The sequence below is a fragment of the Bison bison genome, unplaced genomic scaffold, assembly GCF_000754665.1.
Source record: "Bison bison bison isolate TAMUID 2011002044 unplaced genomic scaffold, Bison_UMD1.0 scf7180017864162, whole genome shotgun sequence".
Classification (NCBI taxonomy): domain Eukaryota; kingdom Metazoa; phylum Chordata; class Mammalia; order Artiodactyla; family Bovidae; genus Bison; species Bison bison.
The window spans coordinates 4,147,990-4,165,243 of NW_011494734.1; the positions used below are offsets into that span (position 1 = coordinate 4,147,990).

General features: G+C 41.1%; 1 protein-coding gene across 1 annotated transcript in view; it reads left to right on the plus strand.

The window, feature by feature from the left end:
* Positions 1–16,037, plus strand: part of EPDR1 (ependymin related 1) — a 36,596-nt gene extending 20,559 nt beyond the window's left edge. Inside the window, exons 2-3 of the mRNA XM_010841494.1 lie at positions 13,021–13,229; positions 14,322–16,037. Coding sequence (XP_010839796.1) covers positions 13,021–13,229; positions 14,322–14,518 — 406 coding nt within the window. The 3' untranslated portion in view covers positions 14,519–16,037. The remainder of the gene's footprint in view (positions 1–13,020; positions 13,230–14,321) is intronic.
* The last annotated feature ends 1,217 nt before the right edge of the window (positions 16,038–17,254 follow it).

Consider the following 17,254-nt stretch of genomic DNA (forward strand, 5'->3'; position numbering starts at 1 on the left):
ACTTTCATGCACTGGAGCAGGAAATGGCAACCCACTCCAGTGTTCTTGCCTGGAGAATCCCAGGGACGGGGAGCCTGGTGGGCTTCCGCCTATGGGGTCGCATAGAGTCGGACACAACTGAAGTGACTTAGCAGCAGCAGCAGGAGTAACTCTATAAAATGGGAATTTCCTTTTGATCCAACAATCCCAGTTCTTAAATTTTATTTATTTTTTTTAAATTTTAACTTTACAATATTGTATTGGTTTTGCCATATATCAAAATGAATCCGCCACAGATATACACGTGTTCCCCATCCTGAACCCTCCTCCCCCCTCCCTCCCCATACCATCCCTCTGGGTCGTCCCAGTGCACCAGCCCCAAGCATCCAGTATCGTGCGTCGAACCTGGACTGGCGACTCATTTCATATATGATATTATACATGTTTCAATGCCATTCTCCCAAATCATCCCACCCTCGCCCTCTGCCACAGAGTCCCAAAGACTGGTCTACACATGAGTGTCTCTTTTGCTGTCTCGTATACAGGGTTATTGTTACCATCTTTCTAAATTCCATATATATGCGTTAGTATACTGTATTGGTGTTTTTCTTTCTGGCTTACTTCACTCTGTATAATAGGCTCCAGTTTCATCCACTTCATTAGAATTGATTCAAATGTATTCTTTTTAATGGCTGAGTAATACTCCATTATGTATATGTACCACAGCTTTCCCATCTATTCATCTGCTGATGGACATCTAGGTTGCTTCCATGTCCTGGCTATTATGAACAGAGCTGCGATGAACATTGGGGTATATGTGTCTCTTTCAATTCTGGTTTCTTCAGTGTGTATGCCCAGCAGTGGGATTTCTGGGTCATAACGCAGTTCTATTTCCAGTTTTTTAAGGAATGTCTGTTCTCCATAGTGGCTGTATTAGTTTGCATTCCCACCAACAATGTAAGAAGGTTCCCTTTTATCCACACCCTCTCCAGCATTTATTGCTTGTAGACTTTTGGATCGCAGCCATTCTGACTGGCCTGAAATGGTACCTCATAGTGGTTCTGATTTGCATTTCACTGATAATGAGTGATATTGTTACATAGGAATATAAAAACAGAAAGCAAAAGGGCTTATCTCCAATTTGTATTTAGTATTGTTAATACTAACAAACTGTGAAAATAATGTAAGTGGTCATGAGTAGGGAACTACTGAAGCAAATTATGGTGTGTGTGTATATATACATACATAAAAGAGAAATATGCATCTAATAAGTATTGTAAAGCATTGTCATGTAGGAAAATTGATGGAATCATTGATTACAAATTACTAAATAGTAGACTGAACCCAATGCTGCTGCTGCTAAGTTGCTTCAGTCGTGTCCGACTCTGTGCGACCCCATAGATGGGAGCCAACCAGGCTCCCTCGTCCCTGGGATTCTCCAGGCAAGAACACTGGAGTGGGTTGCCATTTCCTTCTCCAATGCATGAAAGTGAAAAGTGAAAGTGAAGTCACTCAGTCGTGTTCAACTCTTAGCGACCCCATGGATTGCAGCCCACCAGGCTCCTCCATCCATGGGATTTTCCAGGCAAGAGTACTGGAGTTGGGGTGTCATTGCCTTCTCCGAGACTGAACCCCATAGCACATGAAAAAAAGAATATATTATGATCGAGGTTTATTCCAGGAATGTACGGATGATCCTGTTTTAAGGAATCTATAAACATCTATGAAAGGTGGATGATAAAACTCAATTAACAATCTTGATACAAAACATTCAATAAGAACAAACTGATGCTTCCTTAATATGATGCAATCTGTATCATTTTTAATGTGCTTAATGTTGAAACCATAGCACCTTTCCCACTAAACTCAGGAAGAAAACAAGAATGTCCATTAGCTCCATTTTATTTAATACTGTGTTTGATTCACTGGCCAATGTAATTAGAGATAGAATATTTAGAGACATGAGAATTAGAAAAGAAGAGATAAAAATGATCTCTGCTAATGATATGGATGTGAACCATGAACCGTGAACCATGAACCGTGAACTTCCAGATGTTCAAGCTGGTTTTAGAAAAGGCAGAGGAACCAGAGATCAAATTGCCAACATTCGCTGGATCATGGAAAAAGCAAGAGAATTCCAGAAAAACATCTATTTCTGCTTTATTGACTCTGCCAAAGTCTTTGACTGTGTGGATCACAATAAACTGTGGAAAATTCTTCAAGAGATGGGAATACCAGACCACCTGACCTGACTCTTGGGAAACCTATACTCAGGTCAGGAAGCAACAGTTAGAACTGGACATGGAACAACAGACTGGTTCCAAATAGGAAAAGGAGTACGTCAAGACTGTATATTGTCACTCTGCTTATTTAACTTACATGCAGAGTACATCATGAGAAATGCTGGGCTGGAAGCACAAGCTGGAATCAAGATTGCTGGGAGAAATCTCAATAACCTCAGATGTGCAGATGACACCACCCTTATGGCAGAAGTGAAGAGGAATTAAAAAGCCTCTTGATGAAAGTTAAAGAAGAGACTGAAAAAGTTGGCTTAAAGCTCAACATTCAGAAAACGAAGATCATGTTATATGGTCCCATCACTTCATGGGAAATAGATGGGGAAACAGTGGAAACAGTGTCAGACTTTATTTTGGGAGGCTCCAAAATCACTGCAGATGGTGACTGCAGCCATGAAATTAAAAGACGCTTACTCCTTGGAAGGAAAGTTATGACCAACCTAGATAGCATATTGAAAAGCAGAGACATTACTTTGCCAACAAAGGTTTGTCTAGTCAAGGCTATGGTTTTTCCAGTGGTCATGTATGGATGTGAGAGTTGGACTGTGAAGAAAGCTGAGCACCGAAGAATTGATGCTTTTGAACTGTGGTGTTGGAGAAGACTCTTGAGAGTCCCTTGGACTGCAAGGAGATCCAACCAGTCCATTCTAAAGGAGATCAGTCCTGGGTGTTCATTGGAAGGACTGATGCTAAAGCTGAAGCTCCAGTACTTTGGCCACCTCATGCGAAGAGTTGACTCATTGGAAAAGACCCTGCTGCTGGGGGGAGGGATTGGGGGCAGGAGGAGAAGGGGACAACAGAGGATGAGATGGCTGAATGGCATCACCGACTCGATGGACATGAGTTTGGGTAAACTCCAGGAGTTGGTGATGGACAGTGAGGCCTGGCGTGCTGCGATTCATGGGGTCGTAAAGAGCTGGACATGACTGAGCGACTGAACCGACTGAGTGAATGATATGGATGTAGTATACTGGAAAACACAAAAGGCCTAAAGAATAAAACTAATTCAAACAGTAAGATAATTCAGTAAGGTAACTGTATATAAAATTAGCCTGAAAAATCAATAGCCTTAATATATACAAACAATAATCTAGAAATAGCAAATAACAATGGAAGGTCTCATTTAAAACGGCAACATCAAAAACAACAAAAGACTAACTACTTATGAATAAATTTAAAGAAAATGTTAAAAATATGTATAAGAAAAATTTCAAATACTGCTGATACATACAAAATAACAAAACGAGATTTGAAAGATGTAAAGACATGCAAGGTTGAAAGTACAGAAATGGTAAGGGCCTAACAGAACCAGAAGAAATTAAGGAGAGGTGGCAAGAATACATAGAACTATAAAAGAAAGGTCTTAATGACCCAGATAACCATGATGGTGTGGTCACTCACCTATAGCTGGACATCCTGGAGTATTAAGTGGGCCTCAGGAAGCATTACTATGAACAAAGCTAGTGGAGGTTATGGAATTCCAGCTGAGTTATTTCAAATCCTAAAAGATGATGCTGTTAAAGTGCTGCACTCAATATGCCGGCAAATTTGGAAAATCAGCAGTGGCCACAAGACTGGAAAATGTCAATTTTCATTCCAGTCCCAAAGAAAGGCAATGCCAAAGCACGTTCAAACTACCATACAACTTCACTCATTTCACATGCTAGCAAAGTTATGCTCAGAAACCTTCAAGCTAGGTTTCAGCAGTATGAGAACTGAGAACTTCCAGGTGTACAAGCTAAGTTTTGAAGAGGCAGAGGAATCAGAGACCAAATTGCCAACATTTATTGGATCATGGAGAAAGCAAGTGAAAGTGAACGTTGCTCAGTTGTGTCCAACTGTTTGTGACCCCATGGACTATACAGTCCATGTAATTCTCCAGGCCAGAATACTGGAGTGGCTAGCCTTTCCCTTCTCCAGTTGATCTTCCCAATGCAGGGATGAAACTCAGGTCTCCTTCATTGCAGGTGGATTCTTTACCAGCTGAGCCACAAGGGAAGCACAAGAACACTGGAGTGGGGAGCCTATCCCTTCTCCAGCATATCTTCCCAGCCCAGGAGAACCAGGGTCTCCTGCATTGCAGGTATATTCTTTACCAATTGAGCTACGAGTTCCAGAAAAACATCTACTTCTGCTTTATTGACTAAAGTCTTTGACTGTGTGGATCACAACAAACTGGAAAAATTCTTAAAGAGATGAAAGTACCAGAGCATTTTACCTGTCTCCTGAGAAATCTGTATGTGGGTCATGAAGTAACAGTTAGAACTGGACATGGAACAACTCACTGGTTCAAAATTGGGAAGGGAGTATGGCAAGGTTGTATACTGTTACCCTGTTTAACTTCTATGCAGAGCATATCATGTGAAATGCCAGACTGGATGAAGCACAAGCTGGAATCAAGAATGCCAGGAGAAATATCAACAATCTCAGATATGCAGATGATACCACTCTAATGGGAGAAAGTGAAGAGGAATTAAAGAGCCTCTCATGAGGGTGAAAGAGAAGAGCGAAAAATCTGATTTGAAACTCAACATTCAAAAAACTAAGATCATGGCATCCAGTCCCATCACTTCATGGCAAATAGAAGGGAAAAAAGTGGAAACAGTGACAGATTTTATTTTCTTGGGCTCCAGAACTACTGTGGACAGTGACTGCAGCTGTGTAACTAAAAGATGCTTGCTCCTTGGAAGGAAAACTGTGACAAACCTATTAGCATATTAAAAAGCAGAGATATCACTTTGATGCCAAAGGTCTGTATAGTTAAAGCAATGGTTTTTCCAGTAGTCATGTACGGATATGAGAGTTGGACCATAAAGAAGGCTGAGTGCTGAAGATTTTTTGAATTGTGGTGCTAGAGAAAACTCTTGGACTGCAAGGAGATCAAACCAGTCAATCCTAAAAGAAATCAACCCTGCATATTCATTGGAAGGACTGTTGCTGAAGCTGAAGCTCCAATACTTATGCCACCTGATGTGAATAGCAGACTCACTGGAAAAGACTCTGATGCTAGGAAAGATCCAAGGCAAGAAGAGAAGGGGGTGGCAGATGATTAGATGGTCAGATAGCATCACTGACTCAATGGACATGAATTTGAGCAAACTGGGAGATTGTGGAAGACAGAGGAGTCTGGGTGTGCTGCAGTCCATGGGGTTGCAGAGTCAGACACAACTTAGCAACTGAACAACAACAAGGACTTTTTTTTTGTTTGCAGGGAAATAGAATAACAAAATCATACAGGTATCCATTCTTCCTTGGAGTAGGAAATGGCAACCCACTCCAGTATTCTTCCTGGAAAATTCCATGGACAGAGGAGCCTGGCGGGCTACAGTCCATGGGATTGCAAAGAGTTGGACAGGACTGAGCATATCCAATCTTCCTACATTAATATTGAAAGTTAACTCAGTCCTCCCAAATGCCAAAAAAGGTGGTTTTTTCTGAAGCCCAATAAGTTAATTCTAAATTTCATATCACAAAATTTAAAAAGCAAGTATTTAGGAAAGCCCTGGAAAATGAGGACACCATGGGAGGTCTAGTAAATTCTATGAGATTATGAAATGGCATTCTAGTAAGTCGCTGTAATTAAAGCAGTGTGATACAGGTGCGTGAATAGATAGACAACCCAGTGGAATAGAGTTCTGGGGTAGACCAGTGTACAGCTGGAATTGGTGTATAAGGAGGGCAGCATCTCAAGTCACTGCGGCAAAGATGGACTTTTAAATCAATAGCGTTAGAACAATTGGGAAAAGATAACATTGTACCCATATCTCACATCATACACACGAATAAATACCAAATGAATTAAAGATCTAAATGTTAACAAAAGAAAACCATATACGGCTAAGAGAAATCATCGGTGAATTCTTTTATAACCTGGGAGAAGGGAAAGGTTTTCTAAATCTGACAAAATCTGAAAGCAGTAAAAGGAATCTGACTTCAAAAATATGCATTGTAGGAAAAAATGCAAATAATGTGAACAGACAAATGGCAGAGAAAAAATATCTGCAACTAAGACACAAAAGGCTAAGTCACTAGCTACAGAAAACCGAGACAGTCATATGGTCCTTAAACGTATGAAAAGATATTTCAGCCGAAAATAATGAATGAAGACAAATTAAAACTACACTATTTTAAATTCAACAATTTGTCCTTGGTAGTGGGCTTCCCTGGTAGCTCAGTGGTAAAGAATCTGCCTACCAATGTGGGAGATGGAACAGACAAGGATTCCATCCCTTGGTCGGGAAGATCCCCTGCAGGAGGAAATGGCAACCCACTCCAGTATTCTTGCCTGGAGAATCCCATGGAGAGAGGAGCCTGATGGGCTACAGTCCACAGGGTTACCGAGAGTCGGACACGACTGAGCAACTGAGCACTATTCTATTCATTGTGGAAGGAAAGTGACTGGGAGGGGCCAGAGAAGACTTCAGAGGTGCCACAACTGGATATGGATGGGGGATCCCAGTTCTTCAGTTTGTAAACTTTATCATGCTCTACACTTTAGATTTATGCAGTCTAGTGTATGCTTATTATGCTAACCCCAAAAGGAAAATGTGTTGTTTTTTTTTAAAATCCTGACGTTTCTTACTTATCAGATTGGCACACATCCAAGTTTGACAGCATGATCTGTTGGCAAGACTACAAAGGAAACAGGTGCTTTCATTTATTATTGATAGAAGTGCAAAATTGTACAACTCTGTAAAAAGAAATTTGATAATATTTAACAAAATTCTGTTGTCCTTGTAGTTTCATATCAGTGATTTATTCAAAATGTATACCTCCAAAATGGCACAAGATTATTCACTGTGGTGTTTGGGGCAATATCATAAGAATGGAAACAAGCCAGTGTTCACCAGTAGGAGACTGACTAAATAATCAATGCTACTTACAACAATAAACTATTGATATGACCATAAAAAAGAATAATGATAACCTCAGTGTATTAATAGAGATTGGGAAAAGCAAGGTGCCAAAAGTGTATGTAGTATTCTACCCCTTTTATAAAGAAGAGAGAGCAGTAAGAGTACATGCATGTGTTTGCTTATATCTTTGAAAGGAAATAAAGGAAAAAACAGGGAAGCCAATGAAAAGTGCTGTTTATCGGGAGATCAAGGGATGGGGCAGGAGTTGAGATGGGAGACTTCTCTGAATGTGGTTTTTTATATTTTTCTGAGTTCTGAAACATGACAATTTTTACATATTTAAATAATAAAATTAAATCAAAGAGGAAAAGTGTGAAGTCCTTGAATTGACAACAAACAAATGAACCTAATGACATATCAACCTGGAAATGTACCCACTCAGGGAACAGGCTTAATCCAAGTGAATATTTACTGCAGTATTGAGTTGTATTCTAAGCATGAAAAGAATTACAATGATATTTTAAACTTCACTGGGCAGTTTTATTCTTTGATAACACTTTTGAAAGTATTTCAAAGCTATTGTAGGATTAAGCAAATAAATTTGCTATGTTTTTAGATTATTTTAAGAGAAAATATATACAAACATTAAAAAATGATAGAGAAGAATCTATAACATTAAGTTTAGATTGGAAATATCTGTATGAACTCACGATTTTTTTTTAAATGTACAAGGCTCCAACCACTAAAATATTCTCAAAACAAAGACATCCCAATGACAATGAGCACATCTAGGGCCCTGATGTTGGTTTCCAAGTTATTTCCCAGTTAGATTCAGGGATCCTTAGAGAAATGACTGATTGTAGATTTAGTGCAAGAAAAGTCTAAGATGAGTCTGGGACACTTGTGTCACAGAAGGCCATGAGTCACTCAAAGACTAATGGAGTCATGTTATAAGTCACAAATATCAGATAGAAGGAGCTCCTACTGACAAAATTGGGATAATTTGAGCATCAAATGGAATAATGAGTTTAATCATTTGTTGTATGTTAAATAAAAACCCAAGAGTGCAAAGTGATACTAGATTGGTGGATAGATGCTGTTTGCTACACCACTGGTAACACTGTATCAGCCACCAGTGAAATAATTGATTCAGGAAATGGTTTTACCTAAAATGATTGGGTGACAGATATTTTCAGCATCACAAGGTATTACCCACCAATTACTTGGCAGCTGGGGCTTCCCAGGAGGCTCAGTGGTAATGAATCTGCCTACCAATGTAGGAGACACAAGAGACATGGGTTATATCCCTGGGTCGGGAAGATCCCCTGGAGGAGGAAATAGCAACCCACTTCAGTATTCTTGCCTGGAATTCTCCTCTATAGACAGAGGAGCCCGGCAGGCTATAGTCCATGGGGGTCACAAAGAGACAGACACAACTTGGCAACTGAGCACGCAGGCACTTTGGCAGTTGCAAAAAGAAATGCCTTTATGATGGAGACATTTGGAGTAATCACATGACTTGGTGATCAAAGTTGGTAGCATTAATAGTGGAAACATCACCTGTCTTCTGATGTGATGGGACATGAAGTACAGAGTCTTATTTGTAAGAGATACTTGGAAAATAGAGCAAATACGATGAAATGTAAAAATTGTTGAATTCAAAATGGCAGATATAAGGGTGATAATTGTACTCGTTCTTCAATTCCTGCATTTTTAAAATATTTCATAGTAAATTAGGGAAAATGACTTGACATCTGTATTTTTTGGAAATACTTGGAAGAATGTTGCTTTTGTTGTTGTTTAGTTGCTAAGTCGTGTCCAACACTTTTGTGACCCCATGGACTATATAGCCCACCAGAGTCCTCTGTCCATGGGATTTCCCTGGCAACAATACTGGAGTGGGTTGCCATTTCCTTCTTCAGGGGATCTTCCCGACCCAGGAATGGAACCTGCATTGGTAGGCAGATTCTTTACCACTGAGACTCCAGGGAAGCCCACTACCAAGGACAAACTGTTGAACTTAAAACACAGGTTAGAAAAAATATATATAATTATTTTTGTAAAATGTGGTTCATACACTAAAAATTAATGTATTTGCATACTTATGTTCATAGCAGCACTATTTACAATGCCAAAAGATGGAAACAACCCAAGTGTTCATCCTCGAATGAATTAATAAAAAATATGTGATCTATACATTCAGTGGAATATTAGGTTTATAAAGGAAGGAAATTCTGACTCATGCTACTCATGAATCTTAAGGACATTGTGTGAAATGAAATAGCCCAGTCACAAAAAGGTATGATTCCACTTACGTGAGGTACTCAGAGTAGTCGAGTTCATAGGGACAGAAAATAGAATGGTGCTTGCCAGGGGCTGAGGAAGGAAGAAAAATGTTGTTGAATGGGTATGGCGTTCCAGTTTTGCCAGGTGAAAGAGTTATGGAGATTGGTTGCACAACAATGTGAAAATACTTACCACCACTGAACTGTACACTTAAAAATGGTTAAGGTGTTAGATTTCGTGTTATGTGTATGTTACAATTAAAATTAAAATGGAGAAATCAGAAGATTTCTGACATGTACACAGTTGTTCTTTCTGTAAATTAGAGTTTCAGTTTTTAGGAAAATGGATGTTTCAGGAAACAACAGAAATTGTCCATGCAGCCTGAGAATTTTATCAGAAGCCACAAAAATCCTTTGTCCCACAAGGTGGGAGGCCAAATGGTGCACTGGGCACTCCTCTGCAATCGGGTTGCTGTGGAAAGCTTGGCCTGCCGACCCCTTGGCTGGGCCTGGAGAGCCTGAGATCCCGGCGTCGGGGCCCTCCTGGGAACAGTGCTTTGCTTGGTGTCTGGCCAGTGAGGAGGCTGCGTTTGCAGTCTGTTTTTGACCCAGGGCTGGCCTGCCTGCCTCGTCCTTCACACCCATTCTAGCCCCCCACCTTGCTTGACTGTAACCCAGGGGTGTGGTTTGTGACTCCTGTCCTCACAACTTCCTTCTCTTCAGAGCCAGGCTTTGATCTCACCTCCCAGGATCCAGTTTCTGTTGAAGTCTGTTACCCTTTCAGATCCATGGGTTATTACCCGCACAGCATCCCAGACAGATGATTCATTTCAACCCTGGCTGATCTCTGCATTGTGACCTTCTGGCTTAACTGGGCTCCAGGCCCCTTTATCCTGGTTATGATAGAGAACCCACATCTTGACTGTGAAAATGTTCATATAAACATACAAGCCATGAACGTCTTCTTTTCCAAAACTTTGAATGGGGAAGTACTAGCATTAATATCCATATGGAATTTTGAAAAGATGATTATACGGTTCTATTTTGCTTCCCATTCAATTAATATTTTGTTTTACTTAAGGCACTGTCAACATAATGTCAGTATCAGACTATGCCCTCTTTTTTTTTTCAAATTAAATATTTTGAAAACTTAGAAAAGTACAGAAAACATCATAACAAACACCTGTGTTCAGACCACCCAGAATTAACAAATGTTAACCTTTTGCAGTGATTGTTTCAAGTCCAGAATTCTCATTTTTAAATTAAATTTTACTTCTGTGTATGGACAGATCTGGCCTCAGGCAAACAGTGAAGTTGGCAGAGTTCCTTTTCTGCTGCCCTCCTCCCTCGCCCCACAGGTGACTGACAGGCGTCCATCCATGCCCTTGGCTCTGCCGTGGTCTGTGTGGTGCCTCTCCCAGAACAGCTGTGCTGGCAGCTGTTCCCGGGGCTCTCAATGGAACAGTGGAATCCTCAACTGTATTAGAAATGAGTCCTGGTTATGAGTCACACAAAAAGTTCCAAGCAGAAAAAGGAAACTTATTAGAACAAAGGAAACATCATAATTCTGCAGGTGGATCTGTAGGCACTGGGCCTGAGAGAGGAAATACATTCAGAAAATGAATAGCTGTTGGAATCCCAGCTTGTTGCTGCTTCTCTGTTCCTTCTTTACTTTTAGTTCACCTATTGCAAATTAGCCTCCCATGACTTCTGAGCTTACATATGACACGACCAGCCACGAGAAGTGACTGACTAGTAGACGTTTGGTATCAATTCCACATGTCTGAATGAGAGACAATCTGGTTGTTTCCCCCATCTCCCCACCCCTCCCCAGGTCAGATGTCCCCCTGTGCTCTCTGAAGCTCTGTGGAGGGTGACCAGCTCACATACATAAACATGGCTGCCAGGCTTCCACTTCTGTGCTCACATGGATTCTCGGGCTGAGTTTCAGGAAGGAAGCTCCTTTTTCCTGCACCTGGCTGCATATCTTTCAGTTGCATACAACTAGAGTATCAGCCAAAGCTAGGAATGACTGTAGCCTAAACACCTTAAACTTGGGGAAGCACAATAAGATGAAGCTGGTGGTGAGGAGAAGGACGATGGAGACAACCACTCCTTGGGGCGTACAGTATAGGTGCTGCCCTCACTGAAAGGGTCATGGAGCAGGATTTGTGTATGGACAAGGAATCCCCTATGATGACTGGACTGTGCTCTAAAGTTGATGCAAATATTTCTGTATTCCTTCCATGAATGTTTAGACTCTGATGTGCCACAGTCCAACTCCAAACTCCTCCAAAGGACTTATAGTTTGATGTGAACCCAGCTTCTATATGAGAGATTTGCTCCAGTTTTGAGCAATAGCACATAAAATGAACACTTCCTTTTCTTCCTCCAGTCACTCCCACTTCTCAAAGTCTGTGCTTGGGTTTTACTCTCATAAGCCATGTCAAACATTTACTGGAATAAGCAGAGTCAATATTTCTAAATACATAAAATGAGGTTATATTCATATTTTTATCCTAGCTCATATGGTACTATTTGACCATATAGAAACTTATCATTTACAAAATTTTTTTGAAGAAAATAAATTTCAACCCCTGACTTGAGATGGAAAACAGGCATCCTCTGGGGGGTTGTGGGGTGGAGTGAGTCTTATGTACCACAGATGAACAACTGACTATTGTTATTTGCTCATGGAAAGCTATTTCTCTGGGCTCTTCTGCCTTCAGATGTTTCAAATTTCACTTTTGAAGTCAGGGTTGCAACCTCACTCCACTGGGTCAGCAACAGTGCCCTGAGTTTTAGACTGACAGTTGAATGCATGGAAACGCAGCAAGTTTCATCCAACATCAAGATGGCTTAGTTTTAAGAAAGATACAAGGCTGATGACCACACAGCATGCAAGGTGATGGCGGGCAGTCTGTGAGCTCAAGCACAGCCTGGGATACTTCTGGCTTGCTCTGCACAAAGTGTGTGCACTGGGCGTGAGGGAAGAGGCTGAGAGCATGCAGACAAACTCAATCCAGCGACGCCATTTGATTGGGGTCCCTCAGCTTTTGTCCTTGCCTGTCTCAGCTCATTCCCAGTGCAGCTGCACCTCACCGAAGCCCATTCCTATGATGACAGTTGAGACAGTGGGGCACAGTTGCCTGGTACCTCCTCAACTCTTGTCATCCTGTCTACAGCATATCCCTGGAGTCCCTGACTCATTGCTGTAAGGACTCAACTAAGGCCAAGAGTCAAATCCTCCTGTGTCTCTAAGGCTAAAATGTCACAAACCAGCTGCTAACTTAAGGTCTCACCTCCTTGTGTTTGTCTCCCAAGCAGAGGGTCTGTCATACAATAGGTACTTGATAAGTTAATAGGTAATTGATAGGTAATTGTCTCAGGAATATTCAGTTTTGACCTCTGAGCTTTATTTTCTATTCAAGTTGTTTGGGTGCCTAGTGTTTATAAATAAGTAAATAATTGCCTCACAAGCAAAACTATTTTTTTTCTATTTTAACAGTAATTTGTATCAAAGGGCTTTGACTTTAATGCTGATAAAAGACATGGTGATTGCAACATAAAGTCCTGAATGTTCTCTCTTAATCTATCTTCCAGATTATTTGAATATATTTTGCTCTATAAGGATGGAGTGATGTTTCAGATCGAACAAGCCACCAAGCAGTGCTCCAAGATCACCCTGACAGAGCCCTGGGACCCTCTGGACATTCCTCAGAACTCCACCTTTGAGGACCAATACTCCATAGGGGGGCCCCAGGAGCAGATCACTGTCCAGGAATGGTCGGACAGAAAGTCAGCCAGATCATGTAAGGGTTCAACAAAGTATTCAAGTATTGCATCTCAAGAGGCAGGAAGGGAAACAAACGTTTAAGCTCATTAAGGAAGGTAGTCATTAAGGAAATTTAGAAGCTTAATCAAATTGTTTAACTCCATTGAAGTGCCCATATGTACTCTATTAGCTGTGTAATGCAGGGATCTCAGCATCGCATCTGAAACCCCTCAGCCTTCTAAGACCCCCCTGTAACTTTTTCCACTTTGACTGTTAAGGGATGCCCCCAAGGTCTGTGACATGTTTGTCTAAGGCACAGGTTAGAACTGGGCGCCTCCTTTTCATTCCCCCAAAACACTAACTAAAGTTGTGACCATATCGACCGCCATTATGTGTCTTTTATACAGAGATGTGAAGCTCTTCTCTGCAATGCTGCCCACACACCTCCCCCAAGAGTGTTTCATAAACACAGGCCTTTATTGCTGTGGAAAATAGTATGATGGCTCCCTCTGAAATTAAACATAGAATTATCGTATGACTTAGTAATTCTACTTTTTGGCATATACCCCAAAGAACTGAAAGCAAGGACTTAAAGAGATATTTGTACATCCATATTCACAGCAGCACTACTCATAATAGCCAGAGGTAGAAACAACCCAAGTTTCCATCAGCAGACAAATGAGTAGACAAAGGTGGTGTATACATACAGTGGAACATTATTGAAACTTAAAAAGGAAGGACATTCTGATACATGCTACAACATGGATGAACCTTGAGGACATTATGCTAAGTGAAATAAACCAGTCACTAAAGGACAAATACTGTATAATATCACTTATATGAGGTATGTAGACTAGTCAGACTCAGAGAAACAGAAACTAGAATGGTGGTTGCCAGGGGCTGAGGGAGGGGGGAATGGGGAGTTAGTGTTTAGTGGGCACAGAGTTTGAGCTGGGGGAGATGGAAAATCTCTGAAGATGGATGATGGTGATACTTTCATAACAATGTGACTGCATTTAGTGCCACAGAACTGTACTTAAAAGTGGTTAAAATGCTACATTTTACCACAAAACATACTGTATTTTGCCTGTCTTCTACATTAAAGACTCAACTTGCCTTCCTCTTATAGATGAAACTTGGATTGGCATTTATACCGTCAAGGATTGTTATCCTGTCCAAGAAACCGTCACCAAAAATTACAGTGTGATATTGTCCACACGGTTTTTCGATATACAGCTGGGCATTAAAGACCCATCAGTGTTCACCCCGCCAAGCACATGCCAGACAGCCCAACCAGAGAGGATGAGCGAGGAATGCTCCTGGTAAGCCTGCAAACACCGAAGGGACAGCATCGGACATCAGATACCAGTGACCCCAGCTCTAGTCAGATTTGAGACTTGAGAAATGAGCGTCTTCGTTGGAGATAAATATCATAATTCTTTGATATGTTTTCTTTAATGTATGGTTTTTGACTACTTGGGCTAGGTTTAAAAAAAGGAATGGAATGGAGAATATGTGGTAATATATGAAGAGATGGCAAACACAGGGACCTCAGGTATTTCCAGAGCCTGTCTGGACCCTGCACTTTCCGTGTATGCAGGTGTATAGGTCGTGTGGCGGCACACACAGGATGAGGGAAGGGTCATCAGGGGCGAATGTGTTATTACTGACATTACTGGGACTTGCTGGATTGCTGGCACGTGGTGATAAAAAGAGCAGATTGACTGTGGTCAGTGTTAGTATTAATTTTGAAGCTCTCTATACACACTGGCCCCTTTATTGCCTGTGCCAGGGTAGGGATTGCTTCCACTGCTCCATCCCCCCAGCACCTCCTCCTTTTCCCCCACCCTGTGCTCCCTTGGTCTCTGACACAATGATCTCTGAAAATCCCTTCTAGCCTTAAGAGCTTTTTGGCATGACCCAATGGATGTAAATACTTGGGGAGGAAATAAAAGGCTATAGTAAAAAGAAATGATTCCTCTAAAGATATATTTTTACATAGGAGGGTTTGGAAAATCTTAATGTCTATTTCTGCGTAAGCATGAGCCATGTATTCTTCCTTTTTTCTATGCAAGAGTATTGATATGTGTGCTGAATCAACTCGTCAAGAGACCAAAAGAGACAGGTAGTATTCTAAAAATAGCACAGTGGGATTCAGGAGACTGTTGTTTCTGAAATCCAGGATGAGAATTCCCTTGTACTGGAGCTCCTTTGATTCACTAGATAGACTATGTTTCCTCTTACATCCCTGGGGCAGCATTTCATACTGCTCATCCTTCCCAGGTCACCTCATGCATGGCCTTCAGAGGCTGCTCCCAAGCCTGGACTGGGTGCAACTTGTAGCTTGAACATGTTATTCTGATAATGCTTACTAGGCTGTGTCAAAATTTCCTGCTTCCTGGACACTCTGACTCACTAGCCTGACTATGAGTGCCATGAGTATGGTTACCATGTTCTGTTTACTTTTATATGCCCAGCACTAAGTGCCTGGCACATGGTCAGTGCCCTAAAGTTTGTAGAATGGAGAATGCTAGCCTCTCTGGTCCTTATTTCCTCATTTGCTAAATGGGATTGGGTTTGCTGATCTCTAGGGAGACATCTAGTAATAAAATTTATCATTTTGGCAAAACTAATACAATATTGTAAAGTTTAAAAATAAAATAAAATTTAAAAAAAGATAGAAAAAAAATTTATCATTCTAGATTCTTTCTAATATTGTGTTTTATCTGGCTATCTATCTATCCATCATCTATTGCCAGGAGAAATGTGTGACACCTATGTTATGCTGAAAACAATCTGTACTCACAGTTTATCTATACTGTATCAATAAACTAATGTAATTGCACTTCTCCGTGTTCTTTGATATATTTGTTTTTGTAATAAATATGTATTCAGTTCAGTTCAGTCACTTAGTCGTGTCCGACTCTTTGCGATCCCATGGACTGCAGCACACCAGGCTTCCCTGCCCATCACCAACTCCCAGAGTTTACTCAAACTCATGTCCATTGAGCCGGTGATGCCATCCAACCATCTCATCCTTTGTCGTCCCCTTCTCCTCCACCTTCAATCTTTCCCAGAATTAGGGTCTTTTTAAATGAGTCAGTTCTTTGCATCAAGTGGCCAAAGTATTGGAGTTTCAGCTTCAGTATCAGTCCTTCCAATGAATATTCAGGATTGATTTCCTTTAGGATGGACTGGTTGGATCTCCTTGCAGTCCAAGGGACTCTCAAGGGTCTTCTCCAACACCACAGTTCAAAATATGTATTATCTTATAATAAATATGGCTATCAGTTCAGTTCAGTTCAGTCACTCAGTCGTGTCTGACTCTTTGTGACCCCATGGACTGCAGCACACCAGGCTTCCCGGTCCATCACCAACTCTTGGAGCTTACTCAAATTCATGTCCATCGAGTCAGTCATGCTATCCAACCATCTCATCCTATGTCCCCTTCTCCTCCCACCTTCAATGTTTCCCAGCATCAGGATCTTTTCAAATGAGTCAGTTCTTTGCATCAGGTAGCCAAAGTATTGGAGTTTCAGCTTCAGCATCAGTCCTTCCAATGAATATTAAGGACTGATTTCCTTTAGGATTGACTGGTTGGATCTCCTTGCAGTCCAAGGGACTCTCAAGAGTCTTCTCCAACACCACAGTTCAAAAGCATCAATTCTTCAGTGCTCATGGCTATAAGGCATGAGCCTTATACGGCTTATATATGGCTATAAGGCAGTCAAAACACTCCTCTAATGAATAAAGTGCTTCCTAAGATCTACACCAAATTCATTATCTTTTCTCAAAAGCCTGCTTTTCCTCTTTAAAGTCCCAGTTTCCTGGGTCGGAAGCCTCAGAGTCATTCTTGACCCATATTTTCTCCTTCAATCCTCGTAAGCACTCAGTGTCCTGAGTTTCAACAAAATAGTTCTTAAAGGTACAGCCTCTTGTCCATCCCCAGTCACATGCACATCCCAGCTCTTAGCATTGCTGATCTTTGCAAGATCTTTATACCCTCTGTCCTTTTCCTTGTTCTAGAAACCATCCTCTGTTCATTCATTCATTCATAAGCCA